Raw genomic sequence first — 22,807 nt, 5'->3', positions numbered from 1 at the left:
AGTAAGGTTTGTCTTATGAAATCTAAGCAAACTTGCGTATAGGTTTTGTGATCAAAGTACTTGTTGGCTCTTTCATTGTAAATTATGTTTTGATACAAGTTTATCAGTGAAAATATATTCTCATGAATAATAGGAGAAGAGTGGAATAGAATGATTACATCACCTTCGAATCATTATAAACATCACTTGCCTCTCTTTTATTTTACACATTTGGTTATATTTTCTGATCCATATCTTTGCTTCAATTCCTCTCAAATAATATTTTGAAAAATCTTTATTTTCATTGTGCAACTTTGATTTCATCAAGCATACTTTGGTTTTATCTAACGTACATTCTTAGACTATTTAGTTAAGTTTTCAATATAACCATTTGGGAAGTTTAGCTTCTTATATTATCGAACTCTTACAAGCTCTTTTAAGTTAAAATTTTTGTAAAAATCTTATAAAGTATTATATATAATATATTCAACCCCCTCACCCTAGATCTTTTTGTGTATTCAAACTAGGACAATCAAGTGGTATGAAAGTATAGTACTTGTTTAATTCGAGTGAACTACTCTTGACTGCTAAATATATCTCATATTTTCCAAAAACATTATTTTTGTCATTTTTCAAAACCAACTTTCAAAATGAAGAGATATGACTCTTACTCAAAATTTATTATTTTCATTACATAAATTTGACGATTGATGTATATGTATGCACGCTCATTTGTCAGTCATACATGATGAGATGTGGCAAGTCATTGCTTATGTTCGGAACATTGTAACTTAGATTTTATAATACCAAAAGTAATGTTTGGAAATTTTAGTCCCCAATCATTTCTTTATTTTTAGAGTTAGGAATTTTAGTCCCCAATCATTTAGAGTTACCAAATGTCCAGAAAGTAAAATCAATTCGAGAAGTAACCTTAGGATCTTGTTCGTTAAGCTTTGAGTCGAGCAGTTATCCTTGAAAGACTTCGTACGGTAACTTAAAGAATAAATTTTAACAACCGGGAAGTAAAATGAATTCGAAGAGTAAACCCATAAGAAGTCAAAATTAGTTTGATGTGGTAAATACGGGGGTATTCACAAATACGTACAAGTACTAGGATCTGATCATAGGAAGATCATATCCTTGATTGGTGTGTTTGTTGGTTTAAGCTATTAAGCTCGAGTGCCAATGCTATAGTATAGTAAGTGAAAATGCTAAAAAGTCTTCCCATCTAGCATTAAATGTGATATTTATAGGGGAGGAAAAAGATACACATGTCGGGCTCTCGGCATGCCTGACAAGTGTTGTGCATGCAATCAGTTGGTTCGGTAATAGTGCCACGATAGCCACGTGTTGTCATATTCCTGATCATTCGCGGAGTGATGTGGTCGATTTAACGCCAGGAATCTAGGTCTCAGTCTTTAAGTAACATTGATCGGTATGAACGTTCCCACCTAAACAGGTTGGGGTTGATACTAAGACGGGGCGAAGTCTAACGTTAACCAAGCATTAGCTCGGTTGCCGCATTTAGGTCGGGCTTATCAAGTTGGTCGTCGCAGTGAAGGTCAAGAATGATTCCTCTCAGTGACTCGATTAGATATCGAGCAGGTACAGGGTATGTAGAGGGAAGTATACTCGGGAAATATTCGCTATCAAGTAGCCACTTTTGTCCGTTCAAGGTATGTATTGGTTACTACTTACTACACATGTTAACGAAGAGTTATATTGTTTCAAAGCTAAGATATGTTTATATATATTAATAAGCCAACCGTTGGTTACAAACCACTGTTTTCTTCCAACTTCATTATGTTTGTATATATTTGAAATTCAGATTCTCTATGTAACCAATATGAATAAAAAATTATAATTAATTTTGATGAATAGGTTCGTTGAAACTTGATTAGCCAACAGAATGCTCTTACAATTGGCAGGATGTTGAGGTCAGCTAGGTTGGCTGTTGGTAGCTTATGTTTCATTTTCTTCTGGATTACAGCATATCTTTACAGAAGACGGCAGGAAATTTCATTTTCATCTAGTATGTAGCGTTTGGCGAACTAAGAACTTACACCATTTGACTTTATGTTAGATCTAATTAATTTATGAGTATCGAAAAAATATGAAAATTTGTAATATTTTGTCACAAGTCCAATGTGAGGATACTCTCACGTACGGCTTGGTACATCACATATATACATAACATGAACCCATGCTTTCTTCATTCTCTTCTTCGTGCACACTTGTGTGTACGATAGTCTTTGACTGGACTCTCAAGACTTCTTCACATGAAACATGAACATATGTTCCTCGTCTCATACGAGAAGGAACCATGTATTTAAGCCTTTACATACGAAAGCTCTACTTTAACAAGAAAACTGACATTGTCTTGTGTAACCTGAACAATTCCAAGCCGATCAAGTATAAAGACTTCCTCTTGGCATCTTTAGAATTTGATCCTAGACTATCAAAGACCAAGTGATGAGATTCCACCTTACCAATTCAATCTATTATTACATCATCATAATTTATTATTACAAGTATTCCTAATATAAAAATGGAAAAAAGGTTTAAATTAGTCACTGAACTACCCGCAAAAGTGTAATTGGGTCATCTAACTAAAAAAAAAGTGCAATTATTAGGTTCCAGAACCTTCAAAAATTATGTGATTCGATCAAATTTGACGTGTTCCTCGATCATGTTATCGTTGATGTGGTAGTTATTATATTAAAAATTTATTATTTGTAAATTTATTTTAATAAATTTAAATAAAATAAAATTTTAAAAATTAATTTTTATATCGGATGGCCAATTGTACTTCACGTGTAATTCAATAGTTAATTTGAACCTTTTTCCCTATAAAAAATGTTATTGGTTATAGTCATAAATACATAAAAAATAATATGCCTAACGTAAATTGGTTATAGGTTCAAGTCACCAATATATGAAGAATAACATGTTTGACATACAAGAGCTGATGAGTAAGAATAAAATCGAATTGAGACTCTAATTTCATACTAATTCTTTCTCTTGCAACATGTAAGAAATAATATTTTTTTTTCATCAAATAACTATAAAATACATAGAATCGATCACTTCAACCATTTCTTCTTCTGATACATAACTCGAAACTCAGTGAGAATTAATTGTAAAAGAATTACATTAAATACAATCATGAAAATTAAACAGCTTTTTTTCCTGGAGAAAAAAATTAGTTTTATTTGTTCCTCTGTGTGTGTGTGTGTGTGTGTGTGTGTGTGTGTGTGTGTGTGTGTGTGTGTGTGTGTGTGTGTGTGTGTGTGTGTGTGTGTGTGTGTGTGTGTGTGTGTGTGTGTGTGTGTGTGTGTGTGTGTGTGTGTGTGTGTGTGTGTGTGTGTGTGTGTGTGTGTGTGTGTGTGTGTGTGTGTGTGTGTGTGTGTGTGTGTGTGTGTGTGTGTGTGTGTGTGTGTGTGTGTGTGTGTGTGTGTGTGTGTGTGTGTGTGTGTGTGTGTGTGTGTGTGTGTGTGTGTGTGTGTGTGTGTGTGTGTGTGTGTGTGTGTGTGTGTGTGTGTGTGTGTGTGTGTGTGTGTGTGTGTGTGTGTGTGTGTGTGTGTGTGTGTGTGTGTGTGTGTGTGTGTGTGTGTGTGTGTGTGTGTGTGTGTGTGTGTGGGCGCGCNCAGGTGAGAACTCTCGCCTAAGAGAGAAACAAGAATCATTCACAGCCGTTCATTTGTCTAGATCAACGAATCGATTGTAATTTTAATGACGCGGTGGCATTTTCGTAAATAACTCAAACTTTGGTGCAAGTAAATGTGTTATAAGTGCAAGTAGCTGGTGCACATTTTCAAGTAAAAAGTGCAAGTAAAAATCATTTACAAGTGCACCTATTTTCACTTACAAGTGTAAGTAATTTACCTTGTTAACATTCTTGCACCTGCTAGGTGCACCTAATTATAACGTTAGGTGCAACTAGTTATAACGCTAGGTGCACTTAGTATTGATGCTCAGTGTACATTTTACTTGCACCTGTAAGACATTTTACTTGCACTTGTAATACAGTTTACTTGGACTTAGGTTCACTATATGAAACTGTTACTTGCACTTGTAATACATTTTATTTGCACTTCAATGTTCAATTATTTACGAAAATACCCTCGCATTTAAAAAAAATCAGTGTTTCTGATCCGTTAAATCTGGACATGTGGATGGATGACATGCGTTCTCACTTCTTTCCTAGACGAGTGGTTCGCACCCTGAACGCACTTCATATATATATATAGAGTCATTTCCATTTTTGGTCTTACTGTTATTGGAGCATTGCCAATTTTAGTCCACTTCATTAATTTTTGCCACATTGTGACCAGTCTTATTTAGTCATTGCCACTTTTAGTCCACCGTTAAAATTTTTGTCAAATTGCCGTCCAAAATAGGGGTATTTTTGGTCTTTTCATGCTTTGGTCATCTTCTTGACCCTTTGCAGTGGCTTTCCCTACACATTTTCATCCATTGAAGAGGTCCGGCGAAAGCTATGTGAGCCACATTACAAAGCCATGGCTTTTGCCGGACCTCTTCATTGGATGAAAATCTGTAAGGAAAACCACTACAAAGGGTAAATGAGATGATCAAAGCATGAACAGATCAAAATACCCCTGTTTTGGACGGTTATTTGATGAAAATTTTAACGGTGGACTAAAAGTGGCAATGTCTAAATAAGACTGGCCGCAATGTGGCAAAAATTAATGAAGTGGACTAAAATTGGCAATGCCCCAATAACAGTAGGACCGAAAATGGAAATGACTCATATATATATATATATATATATATATATATATATATATATATATATATATATATATATATGTATGTATGTATTCAAATGAGGACATATACATTATAGAGGACTATGAGGACAAATCTTCTGCATTGGTTTTTAAAAATTAATGGTGTAGATTAATTGTAATTTTAGATTATGTTTGTATAAAAAAGGCATGTTAGGAGTTGGATTAAGGGGATGGGGGTATTTTTGTCTATTGTAGCGTGTGTTTTAATTATGATAGACTTGTTTTACTGAGGGGCACTGTTTCTGTTCGCTCGTATACGTCCGTTCTACTGAGGGGCACACATCGTATGCTTTTCGGGCACACAACAAGACCGAATTGAACATGTCACACTTTTTTTTTTTTTTTTTTTTTTTTTTTTTTTTTTTTACAGTTTTGTACAAGTATATTCATGCGGTTCTCAACAATAGATAAATTATCAACACATGACTTAGACGGAAATACACATTCGTTTTAGTACTCTAAAATATTTGGATATTTAAATACGGTATTTCCACATTTTCTTATATTCATAATTTGAAAACCCCATATTGGTCGTCATTTTCAATTAGAAATTGTGTAATATGAAAAAACGGCTTGTGTTCGCTGCTCTATGTCTGTTATATTATGGGCACACACCATATGCTATTCGCGCATACAAACACACCGAACATGGCATACGTCTTTAAAGAGTCTGCACTATGACAGTATGTCGTGTGCATTGTTAACAAATACGAAACGCATAACCGTGATGGATTTAATTAACCCGGGGGTACGAATTAGCAAACCCGAATAAATAATGAAAAATAGTGAATAAATGACTCGATAGGAAAGATAACGGATAAGTGTCACGGAGACAAATCTTATACCAATATAGCATGTAAGAGTATTACAAAAGGTGTCTGTATTTGGACAATCAAGATAACATGTCTTAACAAGACAACAATGAACCATTTTATATTACAAAAAGCCTCCTAACTGTCCCCCTAAAATGGGAGTTGGTTGTAACAAACTTTGACCGCGCGCTCCCGAGCCCTTCTTTGACCGAGCCCTCAAGACCGACCCGGGGTCAACACTCAAGCTGACCTGGGCCTGGCACCAAGGCCACGGCCTAAGCCCAACCGAGGTCACAAGGCGCCAACCCGAGGTCGGCACTTGGACCACGGCGTGAGGCTAACCGAGGTTATAACGAGGTGCCGACCCGGGGTCGGCACTCGAGTTGTGGCCTTGGGCATCGGTTCAGATTATTAGTTGGTCATACTTAGTTAACACAATCAACTTTTTGGTAATTGTCAAACACTCCAATATATTAACTACATATACATAATTTAAATAAATTTTGAACGAGGGTCTATAATACAATATGAACCTTGGTCGATAGCATGACAATTCGGTCTTCAAGAAATTAAACCCAAGGGGGTAGCTCAAGTGGCAAGTAAGCTCTCTTTGTGGGGAAGAATTTTGGGAGAACCCGGGTTCGATTCCCACGAGTGACGATTCCCTCTGGACCTGCTCTCGTGCCTCTCGGAGCGAACACGGGTGGATCCGAACCGTTAAACGGACGGAAAAAGACCCGGTGGACTTATCAAAAAAAAAAAAAGGGGTCTTCAAGAACCTTCATTGAACCCTGATTCTTGGGCTGCTTGTGATTTCACTTGCCATGCCCATCACAAGTTTGTTGTTTGGGCCTTATTTTGTGGGCATTACATATGATTCTTGTTTTTTATCCGGGTCAAAACTCAAAACTATATTCAGTTTCAGTGACCTGGTCGACTCGCTACTAATCCTTCTCCATAGTTACATTGCGTCTCTTGGCTTCTCCCTCGTTCATCCCTTTTTCAGGTTCCGCTCTGTTACTGAAACGTATACACGTATATATGTGCGCACACACACGCGTTTTTGTGCTTTCAATTTGGAACATTTTAGGGTTCAATTTTAACTTCAAGTTTGGTTTCGTGATTTCTGAAGATTTTACAATTCCTTTATAAAATTTAACGTTTAAGAAATCCTACGAGTGGTGAGCGGAACAGTGAAATAAAACTGTAATACGAGTAGGGTTGTTTTTATTTGTTTCACATGTCTTCCTGTTTTGTACTAAAACCACAAGATTCGAATGTATAATTTATAAATGCTGCTAAGAAAATTGGAGAATGCTCAGGAAAATGAAATATAGATCGGTAATATGTTAGAAATATGATATTCCCATTAGTCGTTCCATTTTGGAATAAATTTTGGAAACTCTAGGTTGTGATGGGATTCAGGGATTGTATTTAAAATTTATCCTTGTAGAAATCTTAATCTGTTCCAAAAACGTGGTCAAATAATCCAGTGGAATGTAGAAACTTAAACTTTCACACTCATGTTTCTTTTGTTACATTGAGAAAATTTTGAGTTTTATTATCTGGATTAACTTGGATCAATTTTATTCTCACACTTGAATTTAGCTTGAAGGATTTGTAGTCTATATTAACTATTACTGTCCCATTTTAACTCTTTACTTTTCATTAGTCAAACCAACTCTTTGTTCGATGTTTAGTTTCTTTAGTATTTTTACTTATTTTTAAATTTTTTTTTAATGTTTAATAGTACTTTTATGTAGTTTCTAAATATATAAATTTTGTTATTAATACTAAACTTAATATTATGAAAATTAAATTAAAAATAATTTGACACAAAATGAGACAGAGGAAGTACTTGTGTTGTCATACAATTGGCAATTCAGATACTTATCTATAGAATATAGATGGGTGATTCCCTGTTGCTTAGCAGCCATCCAGAAAAGCTTTTTGCGCAAAATTAACATCAAATTAAAGCAGGGAATACTTATTATCAACATTCTGTAACTCGATCATGATGCCTGTCTAAACACATTTTAGATGTGTGCAAATGGAACCATTCTTTTCATCATGCAAAATTCCTTGTCTCCAATGGAAGAAGAATTTCTTATGCATTCTGAATTGACTGAAAGTCCCAGTTTTTTTTTTTTATAAATAAATTCTGACAACCACACTCAAAGTAGACCTCTGGATGTGTTTGTTGGGGCTAGTTGCTCTGAGCAATTTGAGTGATTGTGCTTCTTGATTCTGGGGAGAAGACATTTTGATTGAGAGCTGTTTGTGGGGTTTGAGGGCATTAACATCCTTTGTCCCTCACTCTGTTTCCTTCTTATTTTTATTTTTTTTCCTAAATTTTTTTCTCTAGTTAGAGTTAGATAAAAGAGTCAATATTTGGAAGAAGATTAAAGTTAATAAGTTAATTTACCAAAATGGCCCTCACATTATTAGTGTTTCAAGAATCGATGTTATTAGGGTTCATGGGGTCCAGGATATGGCGAAGCTAGGAAACATGAGTTTTCAAAAAAAAAAAAATCAATGTTATTAGTTAAATGTATTCTGTTTGATGAGGACCAAATTCCCCCAGATTGAGTAAATTGAGGATTACTTCGGCTATCTTGTTACCTATTTGGGACTAATTTGACTATTCATGACCATGTATACCTAACGGACCAAAATACTATTTACCCTTCTATTTTTTCTTTTTTAAATTCTGACAACCATGCTCAGAGTAGATATCTGATCTTCTGAATGTGTTTGTCAGGCTAGTTGCTCTTAGTAATTGTGCTTCTTGATTCATACAGCATGTGTCTTTTTTGGATACCACATGGATCTAAGTAACAGTGTAGTAGTATGTTTGCATAATTTTCATAGATGCAGTATACATTGGGAATTAGTGCTTATAATGAACTTGTTTAGTTCACTTGCTGCAGAACAATGTCACGAAGATATGATAGTCGTACTACTATCTTCTCTCCAGAAGGTCGTCTATACCAGGTTGAATATGCAATGGAGGCAATTGGAAATGCTGGCAGTGCCATAGGAGTATTATCTAAAGACGGTGTTGTTTTAGTCGGTGAAAAGAAGGTGACTTCCAAGCTTCTACAGACATCAACTTCCACTGAAAAGATGTACAAGATTGATGACCACGTGGCATGTGCTGTGGCGGGAATAATGTCTGATGCCAATATTCTTATTAACACAGCCAGGGTTCAGGCTCAACGGTATACTTATGCTTATCAGGAACCAATGCCCGTGGAACAGCTAGTTCAATCTCTTTGCGACACCAAGCAAGGCTACACGCAGTTTGGTGGTCTGCGCCCATTCGGGGTTTCTTTTCTGTTTGCCGGGTGGGATAAGAACTATGGCTTCCAGCTTTACATGAGCGACCCCAGCGGAAATTATGGCGGTTGGAAGGCTGCTGCTATTGGAGCCAACAATCAAGCCGCACAATCAATGTTAAAACAGGACTACAAGGATGAGCTCACGAGGGAGGAGGCTGTTCAGCTCGTTCTCAAGGTGCTTAGCAAGACGATGGATAGCACAAGTCTTACCTCAGAGAAGCTTGAACTGGCCGAGGTTTTCCTGTCAAATGGTAAAGTCGAGTATAAGGTGCATTCGCCCGAGTCCCTGAATAAATTGCTGGTGAGGCTTGGAATGACCCAACTTACAGTCGAGACTTGAGATGATTTGCCTGGCTCTGTTTTGCTGAGTTTGGAAATTATTTTGGATAACATGTAAGGATCAGGTTATAGATAAAACTCTTGCATTTGTGCATTAGTTGGGTGTTCAAATTTATTGTGAACAGTTACATTCCTCAGAACTGTTGCTTAAGTTAAATATGGTGCAAGTGAAATTTCCTGCCGACTTGAGAAAAGATATGCTACTGTATGTAATTATTCAGAGGAAAATGAAAGATAAGCTACCAACAGCCAACCTGTTGAGCATATAGTATATAATGGGGCGTTGGTAGGATGGAATTGTAAATTTGTAATTCTATTTTTACCAAATTAATGGAATTTACAATTTCATTATTTGGTTGGAAGGAATTGCAATTCCCTTCAACCATGAAATTGCAATTCCTAGAGTTCTTCGAAATTGAAATTCTACAGTAAATGACAACTTTATCCTAATTATAATTTTTTGAAAAATTCGTAATTCTATACGAAGTAGTATTTGTTTCTCAATTATTTTCATCCCAAAGAATAAATCTTGGGATGACTCATTTGAAATGGTAATAGAAGTGTCATCATATTACATAGTAGTTGACACAAGTTTTCATCGCAAAGAATCAATGCCCCCTGGGGTTCGATCTTGTGACGACCTGATCCTGTGGGTTGGGGTTTGATCTCGTGACAACTTATTTTGATTGATACCAGATGTGCCATCACACTATATAATAGTTGGCACAAAGAGATTTTAGTCTTTATTCACTTCTTCCCTTTCAATTCACAATTTTATTCTTGCCTACCTAATAATGGAATTTGAATTCTCAAATGATTCTTTTTTTCACGAAATTACAATTTTTTTTTTCTAATTTCCGCCTTCCAACCAAACGCCCCGTAAGCATAAATGTGTAATCCAACTATCAGTTTAGTCTTTTAATAGAGATGAAGCATATACTTCAATTTGGTATTAGAGTCAACTTCATGCCAAAGGTCAAGAGACTATGATCTACGTGTTGCTTGGAGCCCGTCAAAAGTAATAAGCTCTCATACAATTCAATTATCAACTTAAAGTTTTAATTGAGATGGAACACATACTTCAATTCAACATAGTTGAGCTCAACATCCGGTCAATTCTAAGAGCATTCTGTTGGCTAATCAAGTTTCAACAAATTAAACCTATAACATATTCATCAACTAACATTAATGAATTAATGAATATATATAAAAATAATGAAGAAAACAGTGGTTAGTAACCCACGGTTGGCTTAATTAATATAAACATATCTTAGCTTTGAAACAATATAAATCTCTTATTAACATGTGGATCGGAGTAGTAAGTAGTAACCAATACATACCTTGAAAACCAGTCCAACTTGGTTGGATTTGGTACATCTTATCCTCTCATTTCTATGATTCATTATTAGTTTACAACCCATTTTTATAAAGTTTTAAGAATCCCCTTTCTCGGCATGCTAAATGCAAATAAATAGCAATCCTTATAACATGGACAAGGGTTCACACTGTATTATAAACACTGATTCATGTGTATGTGTTTGTATTGTGATTTTTTTTATCTTGCGTTATGAAATTCTGTATCTTAAGAAAATAAATTTTGTATTTGAAACAAATTAATAATTGTGTCTTATGTTATAAATTTCTATGTCTTATATTATATATGCAATGTTAAGTCGGTTCTTTAAATGAATCAAATAATAAAATATGATTAATATTTTATTTCTAGATTATTTTTATTCTTAAACTAAACATGCTAGAGCAAGCGATAATATCAAGGAAAGGACTACTTTCTTGGAACTCATGACTAAAAATATAGAGGTAATGTGCAAAATTCATGTTTCATCTAAGGCCATCTACACCAGCGTATAATGAAGAGGATCATGTCAGAAAAGTTGCTATGCTGGCAGTGAGAGGAGAGGAGAGAGAGGGAAATGGTGTCTTCTGCAAATATGGGTTATTTCTACAGTAAAAAGGGCATCAATTTTTTTTAAAACTTTGCTGTTGTGCGCGTTTCGCGCACAGCAGCCGCCCAGCGGGCGCGTCAGGCGCGCCTGACATTCTTTTTTTAAGTTTTTTTTTTAGTTGTTTCTTTTAATCAGATTTGTTTATTATTTTTTCTCATCCCTCCCATTTTCTCTTTTCTAATCACACTTAAAAAACTCCTCAATAACCGTGAAATAACCCCATTGATGAGGATGCTCCTAAGGTATATTTGATTCAAATTTATTGCTTCTCCAATTACCATTGGTTAATTAAGTACATTATTTATGCATAATATTTCTTTTTGAAGATCTAGCTGTCACATAGCATGTATATTCAAATTAAACTTGAATAATATATTTTTAATCTCTATGAGTGTTTGCCGAGGAAGTCTTAGCTTCTTACTAACACAAGTTCATTTAATTTGCTACTCAGTATTATTTAATTTGCTCTTGTTTTTGGTAGGGACAAGTTTAATTCTTGTAACCAACGATGAATGATCTGACAAATTATACCATGGATCAGAATTTACCATGCATTGTGGACCTTCGTTTAAAAATAACATTCAGAGATTCTGTATTGACCTGCAATTAATTGTTTTTTGTATTTGTAAATAAATTGAAGGCACATCACAGGATAATTACAAACACATAACATGATAAATACAGACACATAAATTGTTAACTCCACTACAAAATATGTTAACTGGAGACACATAACATGTTAACCAACATCTTAGGCAAATTATATCGTGGACCAGGGTCCACAGTGCAATGTGGACCCTGCTGGTCCAATACACAGAATTTGACTTTATAATGCACATAATTCATGTTCATAATACACATACATATAAACACAATATAATGAACATGAATTCTGTGTATTACATTAAGTGTTTATATGTCCTCAGTTATATAATAAACAAAATTTATGTTCATAATGCATAGAATTTATGTTCATAATGCACAAACTTCATGTTCATTATATCGTGTTTATGTATATATGTATTATGAACATGAATTTTGTATATTCTGAACATGAATTCTGTGTATTGAACCAGTTGGGTCCACATTGCACTATGGACCCTGGTCCATGATATAACGATTAAACATCTAATGTGTCCATAGTTATCATATTATGTACATACAGTTAATAATTTATGTGTTTGTAGTTATCATGTTAGCTATGTTTGGCAAACATAGCTGAAAAGTTAGTTGAAAATTGAAAAGTAGCTGAAAACTGAAAAGCTATAAGCTCGAAACTCAAATCTGAAGAGCTGTTAAGCTAGCTGTTATGCTTAAAAGTGTTTGGTAAAATTAGCTTTTTGATAAGCTGATAAATGTAAAAAGACTAAAAATAACATCTTCATACAATTTAAATAGTTTTAAATTTAAATAGGTTTGTTTATATATTAATATATAAAATAGTGAAATCAATATATTTTAATAAAATATAAAGTAAGAACATATATTTGAAAACATATAAAAGTAAAACAAAATGTTTATAATTCATAAAATTAGTTTATACAAAAATCAATGTTCAAACACAAATGTCAAATTGAAATTACAACCAAACATATTGGAGAGAAAAAGTAGAAAAGGTTCAGCCAAAAAAGGTTTTAATTGGGAAGGGTAAATGATGTCATTTCTTTAAAATAGTAAGGTCAAAGATGAAAAAACAAAAAAAAACTGCTTGTTTTAAGCTACTAGCTTATTTTAGGAACATTATCAAACAAAGCTGCTTGTTAGTAGCTTAAAATAAGCTATAAGCTCATAAATAAGCTCAGCTTAAAATAAGTTATAAACTCTTAAATAAGCTCTGCCAAACAGAGCCGTTATATGTCTGTAATTATCATGTCATATAAGTGCATCCAATTTGTTTATAGGTACATAAATTATTAATTAATTGCAGGTACAGAATGTATTACCGCAAACGTATAATTTTTGAATCAAAATTTACAATGAACCCAGGTTCATGGTATAACACTATAACAATTGGGATGATTTGCGGGAGGAATTATAAAATAATTAGATCGATTTACCAGGTTGGCAGACCAATGAATATAGCTTAGAGAAAGAACAAAAATATTGGAGAACATAACAACCCCTTTATATATATGTAACGTAACATGCAAAAATGATATATTGGAGCTGCGAGAATGACCAAATATGAAGTATTGCAGTTGTTGTTGTTCAAAGGATGAGAAAGGAGTAGAAGAACCAATCCATTTCACCTAACGTACAAAAACGACATCGCAGCAGAGTCCTCGTCTCGGCTCCCACTCTCACCTCTCATCTCCTCTATATATATATCATTCGCTCATCATCATTCACATCAAACAAAACCATTACTGAAAAACAGTACAATAAGCAGATAGATAGAGAGAGAAATTGTATATGCATGCAATGGAGTCTTCTTGGTTTCGGATCTTCATACTCGTCGGCGTGGCTCTTCTGTTTCCGGCAATAGTAGAATGTCGGGTACGACATTACAAGTTCAATGTAAGTGCCACTCTGCCTAACCACCTCTTTTATCCTCCTTTTTTGTATATATATATATACAGTTGGTTCATATGCAGCTACTGATTTCGGTGCAGTTATGCGACTTTGCACCACTATGTAGGTACAAATGCACCACTATGTATTTAGAAATACATCAGCTATGATGCATTTTATAAGCTGGGTGGTGCATTTCTAAACACATGAAGTAGTAGCGGCACTAGATTTTGTCACTATATATATGTGACCCTTACAGAAGCTTTGTATGTAGGTGGTGGTGAAGAACATGACCCGATTGTGTTCAACTAAGCCTACCGTCACCGTCAATGGGAAGTTTCCGGGGCCGACTATCTATGCTAGGGAAGAAGATACAGTGCTCATAAAAGTTGTCAACCATGTCAAATATAATGTCTCCATTCATTGGTAACTATATATTAACTCAATGAGATTTAGTACGTAAATATTCAATTCCTCCATCTTATATTTATATTATTTTATATTTTCAGGCATGGCATTAGACAGCTTCGAACTGGGTGGGCAGACGGACCAGCTTATATTACTCAATGTCCAATTCAGCCTGGACAAAGCTATGTATATAACTTCACCGTAACCGGTCAAAGGGGCACTCTTTTTTGGCATGCACATGTTCTTTGGCTAAGGTCCACTGTCCATGGTGCTTTGGTCATTTTGCCTAAGCTTGGTGTTCCTTATCCCTTCCCAAAACCAGACCACGAAGCTGTTGTCCTATTAGGTAACTAATTAATAAAGCATATATATAAGATCTTACCTAAATCTAAATAATAATAATAATGAGTTATGTGAAATGAGCGCAGCTGAATGGTGGAAATCTGATACTGAAGCTGTGATCAATGAAGCACTAAAATCAGGTTTGGCACCAAATGTCTCTGATGCTCATACTATCAATGGCCATCCTGGACCCGTCACCAATTGCCCCTCACAAGGTACTTTATTCACTAGGGTCTATTATATATATAGACCAAAATTTGTAATTTTTTTGGAATCATCTCAAGTGGGATTATATTGTGACAGGTGGATATAGATTGGGTGTTGCTCCAGGAAAAACTTACATGTTAAGGGTTATCAACGCTGCACTGAATGAAGAACTGTTTTTCAAGATCGCCGGCCACAAGATGACCGTCGTGGAAGTGGACGCCACGTACGTGAAGCCATTCAAAACTGACACGATCGTTATCGCCCCGGGCCAGACCACAAATGTAATCATCACCGCAGATCAAGCCTCCGGACAGTACATGGTGGCTGCCTCCCCCTTCATGGATGCTCCCATTGCCGTCGACAATCAAACCGGCACCGCCACGCTCCACTACACGGGCGTACAAACCACTCTCGCCACCACCCTCACTCGCATCCCACCCAAGAACGCCACCCCTGTGGCCAACAATTTTGTTGATTCTCTTAGAAGCCTAAATTCCAAAACATTTCCCGCTAAGGTCCCACAAACGGTTGATCATTCGCTGCTATTCACGGTGGGGCTTGGAATTAACCCTTGCCCCTCTTGCAAACCGGCAAACGGTAGCCGGGTGGTTGCAAGTGTGAATAATGTCACCTTTGTTATGCCAACCACTGCCCTTTTACAAGCTCATTTCTTTGGTATAAAAGGAGTTTTCACCACGGATTTTCCGGGGAACCCACCGTTTGCTTTCAACTACACCGGCACTCCTCCGGCCAACCTGCAGACTAGTTCGGGGACAAAGCTTTACCGGTTGCCATACAATGCGACGGTCCAGTTAGTTTTACAGGATACTGGAATTGTTGCCCCAGAGAACCATCCTATACACTTGCACGGCTTCAATTTCTTCGCGGTTGGACGAGGAATTGGGAACTTTAATCCTAAGACGGATCCTAAGAAGTTCAATCTCGTTGATCCGGTAGAAAGGAACACTATCGGAGTACCGGCGGGTGGATGGGTGGCTATCCGATTCCGTGCTGACAATCCTGGTACGTAATGGCAGTCTATAATGAAATAAAAAAGTTATACCTTCACTACTAGATATAGCGTATTAGTGGTAAGTGTTTGATCTTATCAAAAATTTTCTCTGATCTCTGGTATGGAATTGCAGGAGTTTGGTTTATGCATTGCCATCTAGAGGTGCACACAACATGGGGACTAAAAATGGCATTCCTGGTGGACAATGGAAAAGGTCCAAATGAATCTCTTCTGCCACCTCCCAAGGATCTTCCAAAGTGCTAAGATCTATCAGAACAACATTCTGAATTGAAGAAAACCTCATCATCTATCAGCAGTCGTCATTAGACAACCTTTGATAATTAACGTACAGGGATTTAATACTCAATCACCTTACATGCGAAGCTGATGTCCATAGGAACTGAGAAGTGTGAACCTTTGTGTTGTGCTAGAAAACGAAGGGAGAAAGCAATCAATAAAGAGTGTAATACAGTATAGAGCACAGAAACTTATTTGTTTGTTGAGTGAAAGAATAAAACTAGATTTTTTCTCCAGGAAAAAAACGAACTGTTCATGCGTTTGTATGTAATGTAATTCTTTTACAATTAATTTTCACTAAGTTTCAAGTTATGTATCAAATGAAGAAACAAAGTTTCATGGTTGAAGAGATCGATTGTATTTATTTTATAGTTATTTTATGAGTAGTCTTTATTTCTTACTTGTTGAAAATGAAAGAATTAATATTAAATTTTGGTGATCAATATAATTTTATGCAAAAGTGTGCACATCTGGGTGCAACTAGGTACACTACTATGTGTAATTATGTACATTATTGTGTGCAACAATGTATACCCATGCATGCAATGATACACACTGTTGTGTGCAATACTGTACAATTATTTCATGTGCAACTGTTAACGTTGTTGTATGCAACATTGTACAATTATGTGAACCAGCTTATTCACGATGACGACAATGAGCCTAGAAATGGACGCACCCACAAGTTTGGATTCATCATAAATCCCAAAAAACAAAAGAAAAACAAAAAAAAAAAAAAAATAGACGCCCCTACAAGTTTGGATTCATCACAAATCCTTAAAAAAAAAAAAANAAAAAAAAAAAAAAAAAAAAAAAAAAGACACCATATTTTAGCAACAAAGAATAAGAAAAAGGCCAAACAAATTAATTAAAATTCCAAAAAATTTGGGATTAGTTAGCAATTAACATTTCTAATTTACCCCTAACCTTGATTAATCACCCAAAAAGCAGGAATACTATTTTTAAAAATCTTTTATATTAAACCATTGATCTTCACATTTTAGTGGATTGGATTTGTTCATAAAAACTCATGAGAAGGGGTAGACTCATATGATCATTAGTATATATATATATATATAGGTCCTTAATCAGGTGAGAATCATGTCCCAGGTGAGAACGTAAGGACAAATCCAAACCATTGATCTTGTTCTAACGGTTGAAATAAACAAAATTTTGTAATATTTATGAAAATGACCCCGCTCATTTTAAAAGTTTATAATATTTATGAAAATGACCCCGCTCATTTTTTGCCCTGGGTAATAACGGTGGAAGCACGGAAATTGTAACGGTGCATGACATTGGGTACCGTTTTAAAAGTCAGAGGACTTAATTGGGTATTTTTAATACTTTAGGACTAAATCAAGTATTAGTTAATAGTCGGAGGACCAAAATTGGTATTAACTCTTATTACAATTATTACAAGTTACAAATCTTATTTCGACTCATTTGGCCATATTAGTACAATTACATGTTACCAATCTTATTTCAACTCCTGTTGTCATATTATTCCAATTACATGTTACCAATCTTATTTTAATTTGTCTTGTCGTATGAATTTAATATTGAATTAATATATATTCAATATTAGTCTTATTTAATCGTCTTAATAAAATATTTCAAATGATATAATTTCTGTTTAATAATATAAAATTTATGTAGAAGTATTTAATAAAATATAGAAATACATAAAAATAAAATAAAGTATATAAAAGAAATTTAAAATACATAATATTTTAGTACAATAAACAACATCATGTTAGAATCCTTAAGCATTGGTAAATGAAAAGTATACTTAACAATATTTAGAGTTAAAGGACTTTTCTGAAAACTAAACAACATCATGTCAGACCGCGACACCACGTGCATATTCTATTTTTGGTATTTGGCACCATGCTTCTCCAACCACTTAGGCTGTTTCGTTGGATGTAGTTGCAATTTAATTATAACACAATTCTTTGACGACTCGAATGACAATACGTGTTTGGTGGGAGGGAATTGAAATTCCACATAATTACAATTCCCTCATTTTGTTGAAATGTAATTCATACGCTCCCCATATGAATTGCAATTCAATGGGGAAAGGAAAGGGAAAAAGGAAGAAAAAGATTTTTTTTGTTCTTGATCATTATTAGTATTATTATTACAAAAAGATATTTTAGTTTTTATACCACTTCTTCTATTCTCATTCCCAATCATTCTATTTCTCCCTACCAAACAATGTAATTTGAATTCCTACTTTATTCTCACTTTATTCTTTTCCACCGAATTACAATTATTTTTCTACTTAATTCCTTCGTTCCAACCAAATGTGGTATTAGTATTTTCCTATATTTATATATTGTTAGTAGTAGTAGAGTTCATCCCAAATTTTCCACATGCCTCGGGTTTCCAACTTTGTTCTCTCTCTAATTCTTTTCTTTGTTTGTTTTTTNAAAAAAAAAAAAAAAAAAAAAAAAAAGACACCATATTTTAGCAACAAAGAATAAGAAAAAGGCCAAACAAATTAATTAAAATTCCAAAAAATTTGGGATTAGTTAGCAATTAACATTTCTAATTTACCCCTAACCTTGATTAATCACCCAAAAAGCAGGAATACTATTTTTAAAAATCTTTTATATTAAACCATTGATCTTCACATTTTAGTGGATTGGATTTGTTCATAAAAACTCATGAGAAGGGGTAGACTCATATGATCATTAGTATATATATATATATATAGGTCCTTAATCAGGTGAGAATCATGTCCCAGGTGAGAACGTAAGGACAAATCCAAACCATTGATCTTGTTCTAACGGTTGAAATAAACAAAATTTTGTAATATTTATGAAAATGACCCCGCTCATTTTAAAAGTTTATAATATTTATGAAAATGACCCCGCTCATTTTTTGCCCTGGGTAATAACGGTGGAAGCACGGAAATTGTAACGGTGCATGACATTGGGTACCGTTTTAAAAGTCAGAGGACTTAATTGGGTATTTTTAATACTTTAGGACTAAATCAAGTATTAGTTAATAGTCGGAGGACCAAAATTGGTATTAACTCTTATTACAATTATTACAAGTTACAAATCTTATTTCGACTCATTTGGCCATATTAGTACAATTACATGTTACCAATCTTATTTCAACTCCTGTTGTCATATTATTCCAATTACATGTTACCAATCTTATTTTAATTTGTCTTGTCGTATGAATTTAATATTGAATTAATATATATTCAATATTAGTCTTATTTAATCGTCTTAATAAAATATTTCAAATGATATAATTTCTGTTTAATAATATAAAATTTATGTAGAAGTATTTAATAAAATATAGAAATACATAAAAATAAAATAAAGTATATAAAAGAAATTTAAAATACATAATATTTTAGTACAATAAACAACATCATGTTAGAATCCTTAAGCATTGGTAAATGAAAAGTATACTTAACAATATTTAGAGTTAAAGGACTTTTCTGAAAACTAAACAACATCATGTCAGACCGCGACACCACGTGCATATTCTATTTTTGGTATTTGGCACCATGCTTCTCCAACCACTTAGGCTGTTTCGTTGGATGTAGTTGCAATTTAATTATAACACAATTCTTTGACGACTCGAATGACAATACGTGTTTGGTGGGAGGGAATTGAAATTCCACATAATTACAATTCCCTCATTTTGTTGAAATGTAATTCATACGCTCCCCATATGAATTGCAATTCAATGGGGAAAGGAAAGGGAAAAAGGAAGAAAAAGATTTTTTTTGTTCTTGATCATTATTAGTATTATTATTACAAAAAGATATTTTAGTTTTTATACCACTTCTTCTATTCTCATTCCCAATCATTCTATTTCTCCCTACCAAACAATGTAATTTGAATTCCTACTTTATTCTCACTTTATTCTTTTCCACCGAATTACAATTATTTTTCTACTTAATTCCTTCGTTCCAACCAAATGTGGTATTAGTATTTTCCTATATTTATATATTGTTAGTAGTAGTAGAGTTCATCCCAAATTTTCCACATGCCTCGGGTTTCCAACTTTGTTCTCTCTCTAATTCTTTTCTTTGTTTGTTTTTTTTTTTTTTGTTTTTGTTTTTTCTTTAATAATGTTTTCATTTTTTTTTCTACTCATGAATTGAATTGGAGGAGCATGTTGGGATGTTTTCTTGTCTTTGTTCACTTTTTGACTTTAATGCGTGCCTCCTTTTTCTTTGTTTTCTCTTTTAGTTTATACACACTGTAAACTTTAAATAAAAGTGAATATAAAATCGTCAATAATTGTAGACTTAAGTGATTTAGATTTTTTACTTTCAACGATAAAAGCGGTAAGTATATATAAGGGAAAAGGGTCAAATAGGCCCTCGAACATTTCATAAGAAGTCAATTAGGTCCACGAACTTTTAAAACGTGCAATTAAACCCTCAAACATGTCAAAATAAGGCAATGAAGCCCACGAACAGGTAATTGACCTGTTATTACCGGTCATTTGGATTTTCCGGCGTCCGGCGACACTTTCCGGCCACCGACGACACAGTCCGGCGACCGGCGACGACCGAGTTTCAATACTTAAGTTTACTTCAATACTTAAGTTTTCATTCTTTATCCTTTATTTATTAATTATATAAGTAAATATATTCTCTATTTTTAAAATTTTTCAATTTATCTAAAAAATAAAGAAATTTCTGATTAATTAACGTACCAGTGTCTTAACTATAGAATTCAATGAACTCATCGGTTCCTATTATATATTCTTATTAGTAGTACTTTAAGTATTTGAGTTAGATTATGATTCCATATCCTAGTCTGTTTGTGACTCTCTTGTATATATACCTGCAATCTCTGTAACTTTGTAACTATTATTATTCAATACATACTACAGTTCTCCTTTGGTAGCTAGTTAGGGTTTCTTGTTCCTATGGCTGATGGATCTGTTAACTCCTATGAACGGACCCTCTCAGATGTTGTTGGACCATCCATATTCACTACCAATTACCTCTTTATCCACTGCCCACCACTTTATCAATATCAAACTGACACACAAAAAATTTTTATTTTGGAGGACTTAAGTTGTTCCTTTCCTTCGTGACCATGATCTATGGGTTTTGTTGATGGTAGTAATCCATGCCCAAAGGCGTTTCTCCCTGTAGCCGCAGGCTCCACTGCGCCTCCCATGCTAAACCATGCCTATGCTGCATGGATTCGACAAGATCAAGCTTTACTTTCTATGAATATATCCTCGCTCTATGAGGAAGTTATGTCCATGGCGATTGGTCGCCGTACGTCCAAAGCTGTCTGGGATGCCATTGGACAAGCTTTGTCGTCTTTTTCATGGGCTAGGTCTTTGAATCTACTTGGTCAACTTCAGTCCCTTCAATTCAACAAGGAGATTCATCAATTGCGGATTATATTGGACGAGTTCAAGTGGTGATTGAGGATCTTGCGCTTGTCGGCCGACCGGTCTCCCTTGATGAACAAAATCTTAATGTTTTCGAGGACTTTGGCCTGAATTTCAGCCCTTAACCGCTTCGGTTGTGGTTCGTGGCCAACCGGTAACATTGCAAGAGTTGACCGATTTTCCCTAGGAGTTTATTACGGGTGGCTTTGGTGCGGTCGTTGGCCGTGTTCACGAACAGATCGCCTTCTCGGCTTTCTGCGGCGGTCGACGAACTGGACGAGGTGGCCTGCTGCACGCTGGTAATGGGCAGTAGCGTGCAGACGGACGGGCCTGGCAGTCACGACGCTTGGCAAATGCACGGCGGCAATAGCGGTCACCAATAGCAGGGATGGCAAGGTGGTGGCAGCCGCAGTCGCGGAGGTTGTGGTCACAATTGGCAGCTCAAGTGCCAACTTTGTGGTGTTATTGGTTTACGTAGAAATCCACCTCAGGAAAATATGGTATATTAGGAACCTCCTACTACTAATAATAATGGTTCCCTCCCTGATACAGGTACGGTGCAACGAATCATGCCACCCCAGATATAGTTGTCCTTTCTCCTTTCTCCTTCAAAGGAATACAATGATACTAACACCTTGCGTGTTGGTGATGGTATGGGCTTATCTTTAGTCATGTTGGACATGCTTCCTTTGAAACCCCTTCTAGGTCTTTTCGTTTGTCTAATATTCTTCATATTCTTAGTTTGTCAGCATCTTTAATGTCTGTTCAAAAGTTTGCTTCAGATAATAATGTGTTCTTTGAGTTTTCAGTTGTGCCCTTTGAATCGCATAGGCCCCCTTCATAGTCAAGTTTTAGACTAGCGACGCTGCCACAACCCCCCAAACTTAATTAGGTTGGCGTGCCTAACTTGGTCAGACCTAGCGTCTAAGGTAGAACTCCCTTAATGCTATTGTCGCCCCCTTTACCCGTAAAGCAAGCTAACCAGTTAGCCCGTCCATTCATTAGGTCTAACACGGTCACGGAAAACAGCCCGTGACACTCTCCCCCATCCAAAATCTAGCACGCTCTTGTGCTAGGAGAGATGGACTCGCGCCAAGGATCATTGTACTAAATATTGCATAGGCGCTACAACACCAGGACCTACATCCACAAAGCAGTCTGGCTAGGCTGACGGCCACTCGAGTCCCCTTTTCCATCCTAGGACCCATCCGCTCCTGCGGACCACCGGGGTGGAGCTGTCATCAGCATGTGCGCCCCTTGCGTCACCATACTCGCATAGTCCTCCCCTGAGGACCCCACCATAACGCGCAACAATATAATTACGTCCCTCTCTAACAATAATGTGTTCTTTGAATTTATTATTCAATACATACTACAATTCCCATCCTTATTAATG

The 22,807-nt window shown here is 35.4% G+C and overlaps 2 protein-coding genes across 3 annotated transcripts; both read left to right on the top strand.

The window, feature by feature from the left end:
* The first annotated feature begins 6,520 nt into the window (after positions 1–6,520).
* On the top strand, positions 6,521–9,478 carry LOC115999831 (proteasome subunit alpha type-4-like). Of its 2 annotated transcripts, none has more exons than XM_031239761.1 (2): positions 6,521–6,608; positions 8,519–9,478. In XM_031239761.1, exon 2 carries the CDS (start codon positions 8,537–8,539, stop codon positions 9,281–9,283), a length of 747 nt encoding a protein of 248 aa, XP_031095621.1. In that variant the 5' UTR covers positions 6,521–6,608; positions 8,519–8,536; the 3' UTR covers positions 9,284–9,478. The 2 variants fall into 2 exon arrangements, with proteins under 2 accessions (XP_031095621.1, XP_031095620.1); XM_031239760.1 differs by having other exon boundaries at positions 6,523–6,608; positions 8,533–9,478.
* Positions 9,479–13,619: 4,141 nt separating this feature from the next.
* LOC115998225 (laccase-4-like) lies at positions 13,620–16,398 on the top strand. The gene is made up of 6 exons (XM_031237722.1): positions 13,620–13,763; positions 14,032–14,183; positions 14,267–14,511; positions 14,594–14,722; positions 14,811–15,737; positions 15,860–16,398. The coding sequence occupies exons 1-6, from the start codon at positions 13,659–13,661 to the stop codon at positions 15,988–15,990; spliced, it is 1,689 nt and encodes a 562-aa protein (XP_031093582.1). The 5' UTR covers positions 13,620–13,658; the 3' UTR covers positions 15,991–16,398.
* The last annotated feature ends 6,409 nt before the right edge of the window (positions 16,399–22,807 follow it).

Source organism: Ipomoea triloba, chromosome 12, assembly GCF_003576645.1.
Source record: "Ipomoea triloba cultivar NCNSP0323 chromosome 12, ASM357664v1".
Lineage (NCBI taxonomy): Eukaryota > Viridiplantae > Streptophyta > Magnoliopsida > Solanales > Convolvulaceae > Ipomoea > Ipomoea triloba.
This window is presented reverse-complemented; position numbering and strand designations above follow the sequence as displayed.

Excerpts from the sequence above, each read along its gene's own strand:
- LOC115999831 (XM_031239761.1), top strand. The coding sequence starts at position 8,537 with ATGTCACGAAGATATGATAGTCGTACTACTATCTTCTCTCCAGAAGGT.
- LOC115998225 (XM_031237722.1), top strand. The coding sequence starts at position 13,659 with ATGCATGCAATGGAGTCTTCTTGGTTTCGGATCTTCATACTCGTCGGC. Across the intron at positions 14,184-14,266 it reads TATAATGTCTCCATTCATTG|GCATGGCATTAGACAGCTTC; the intron begins GTAACTATATAT and ends TTATATTTTCAG. Across the intron at positions 14,512-14,593 it reads CGAAGCTGTTGTCCTATTAG|CTGAATGGTGGAAATCTGAT; the intron begins GTAACTAATTAA and ends AAATGAGCGCAG.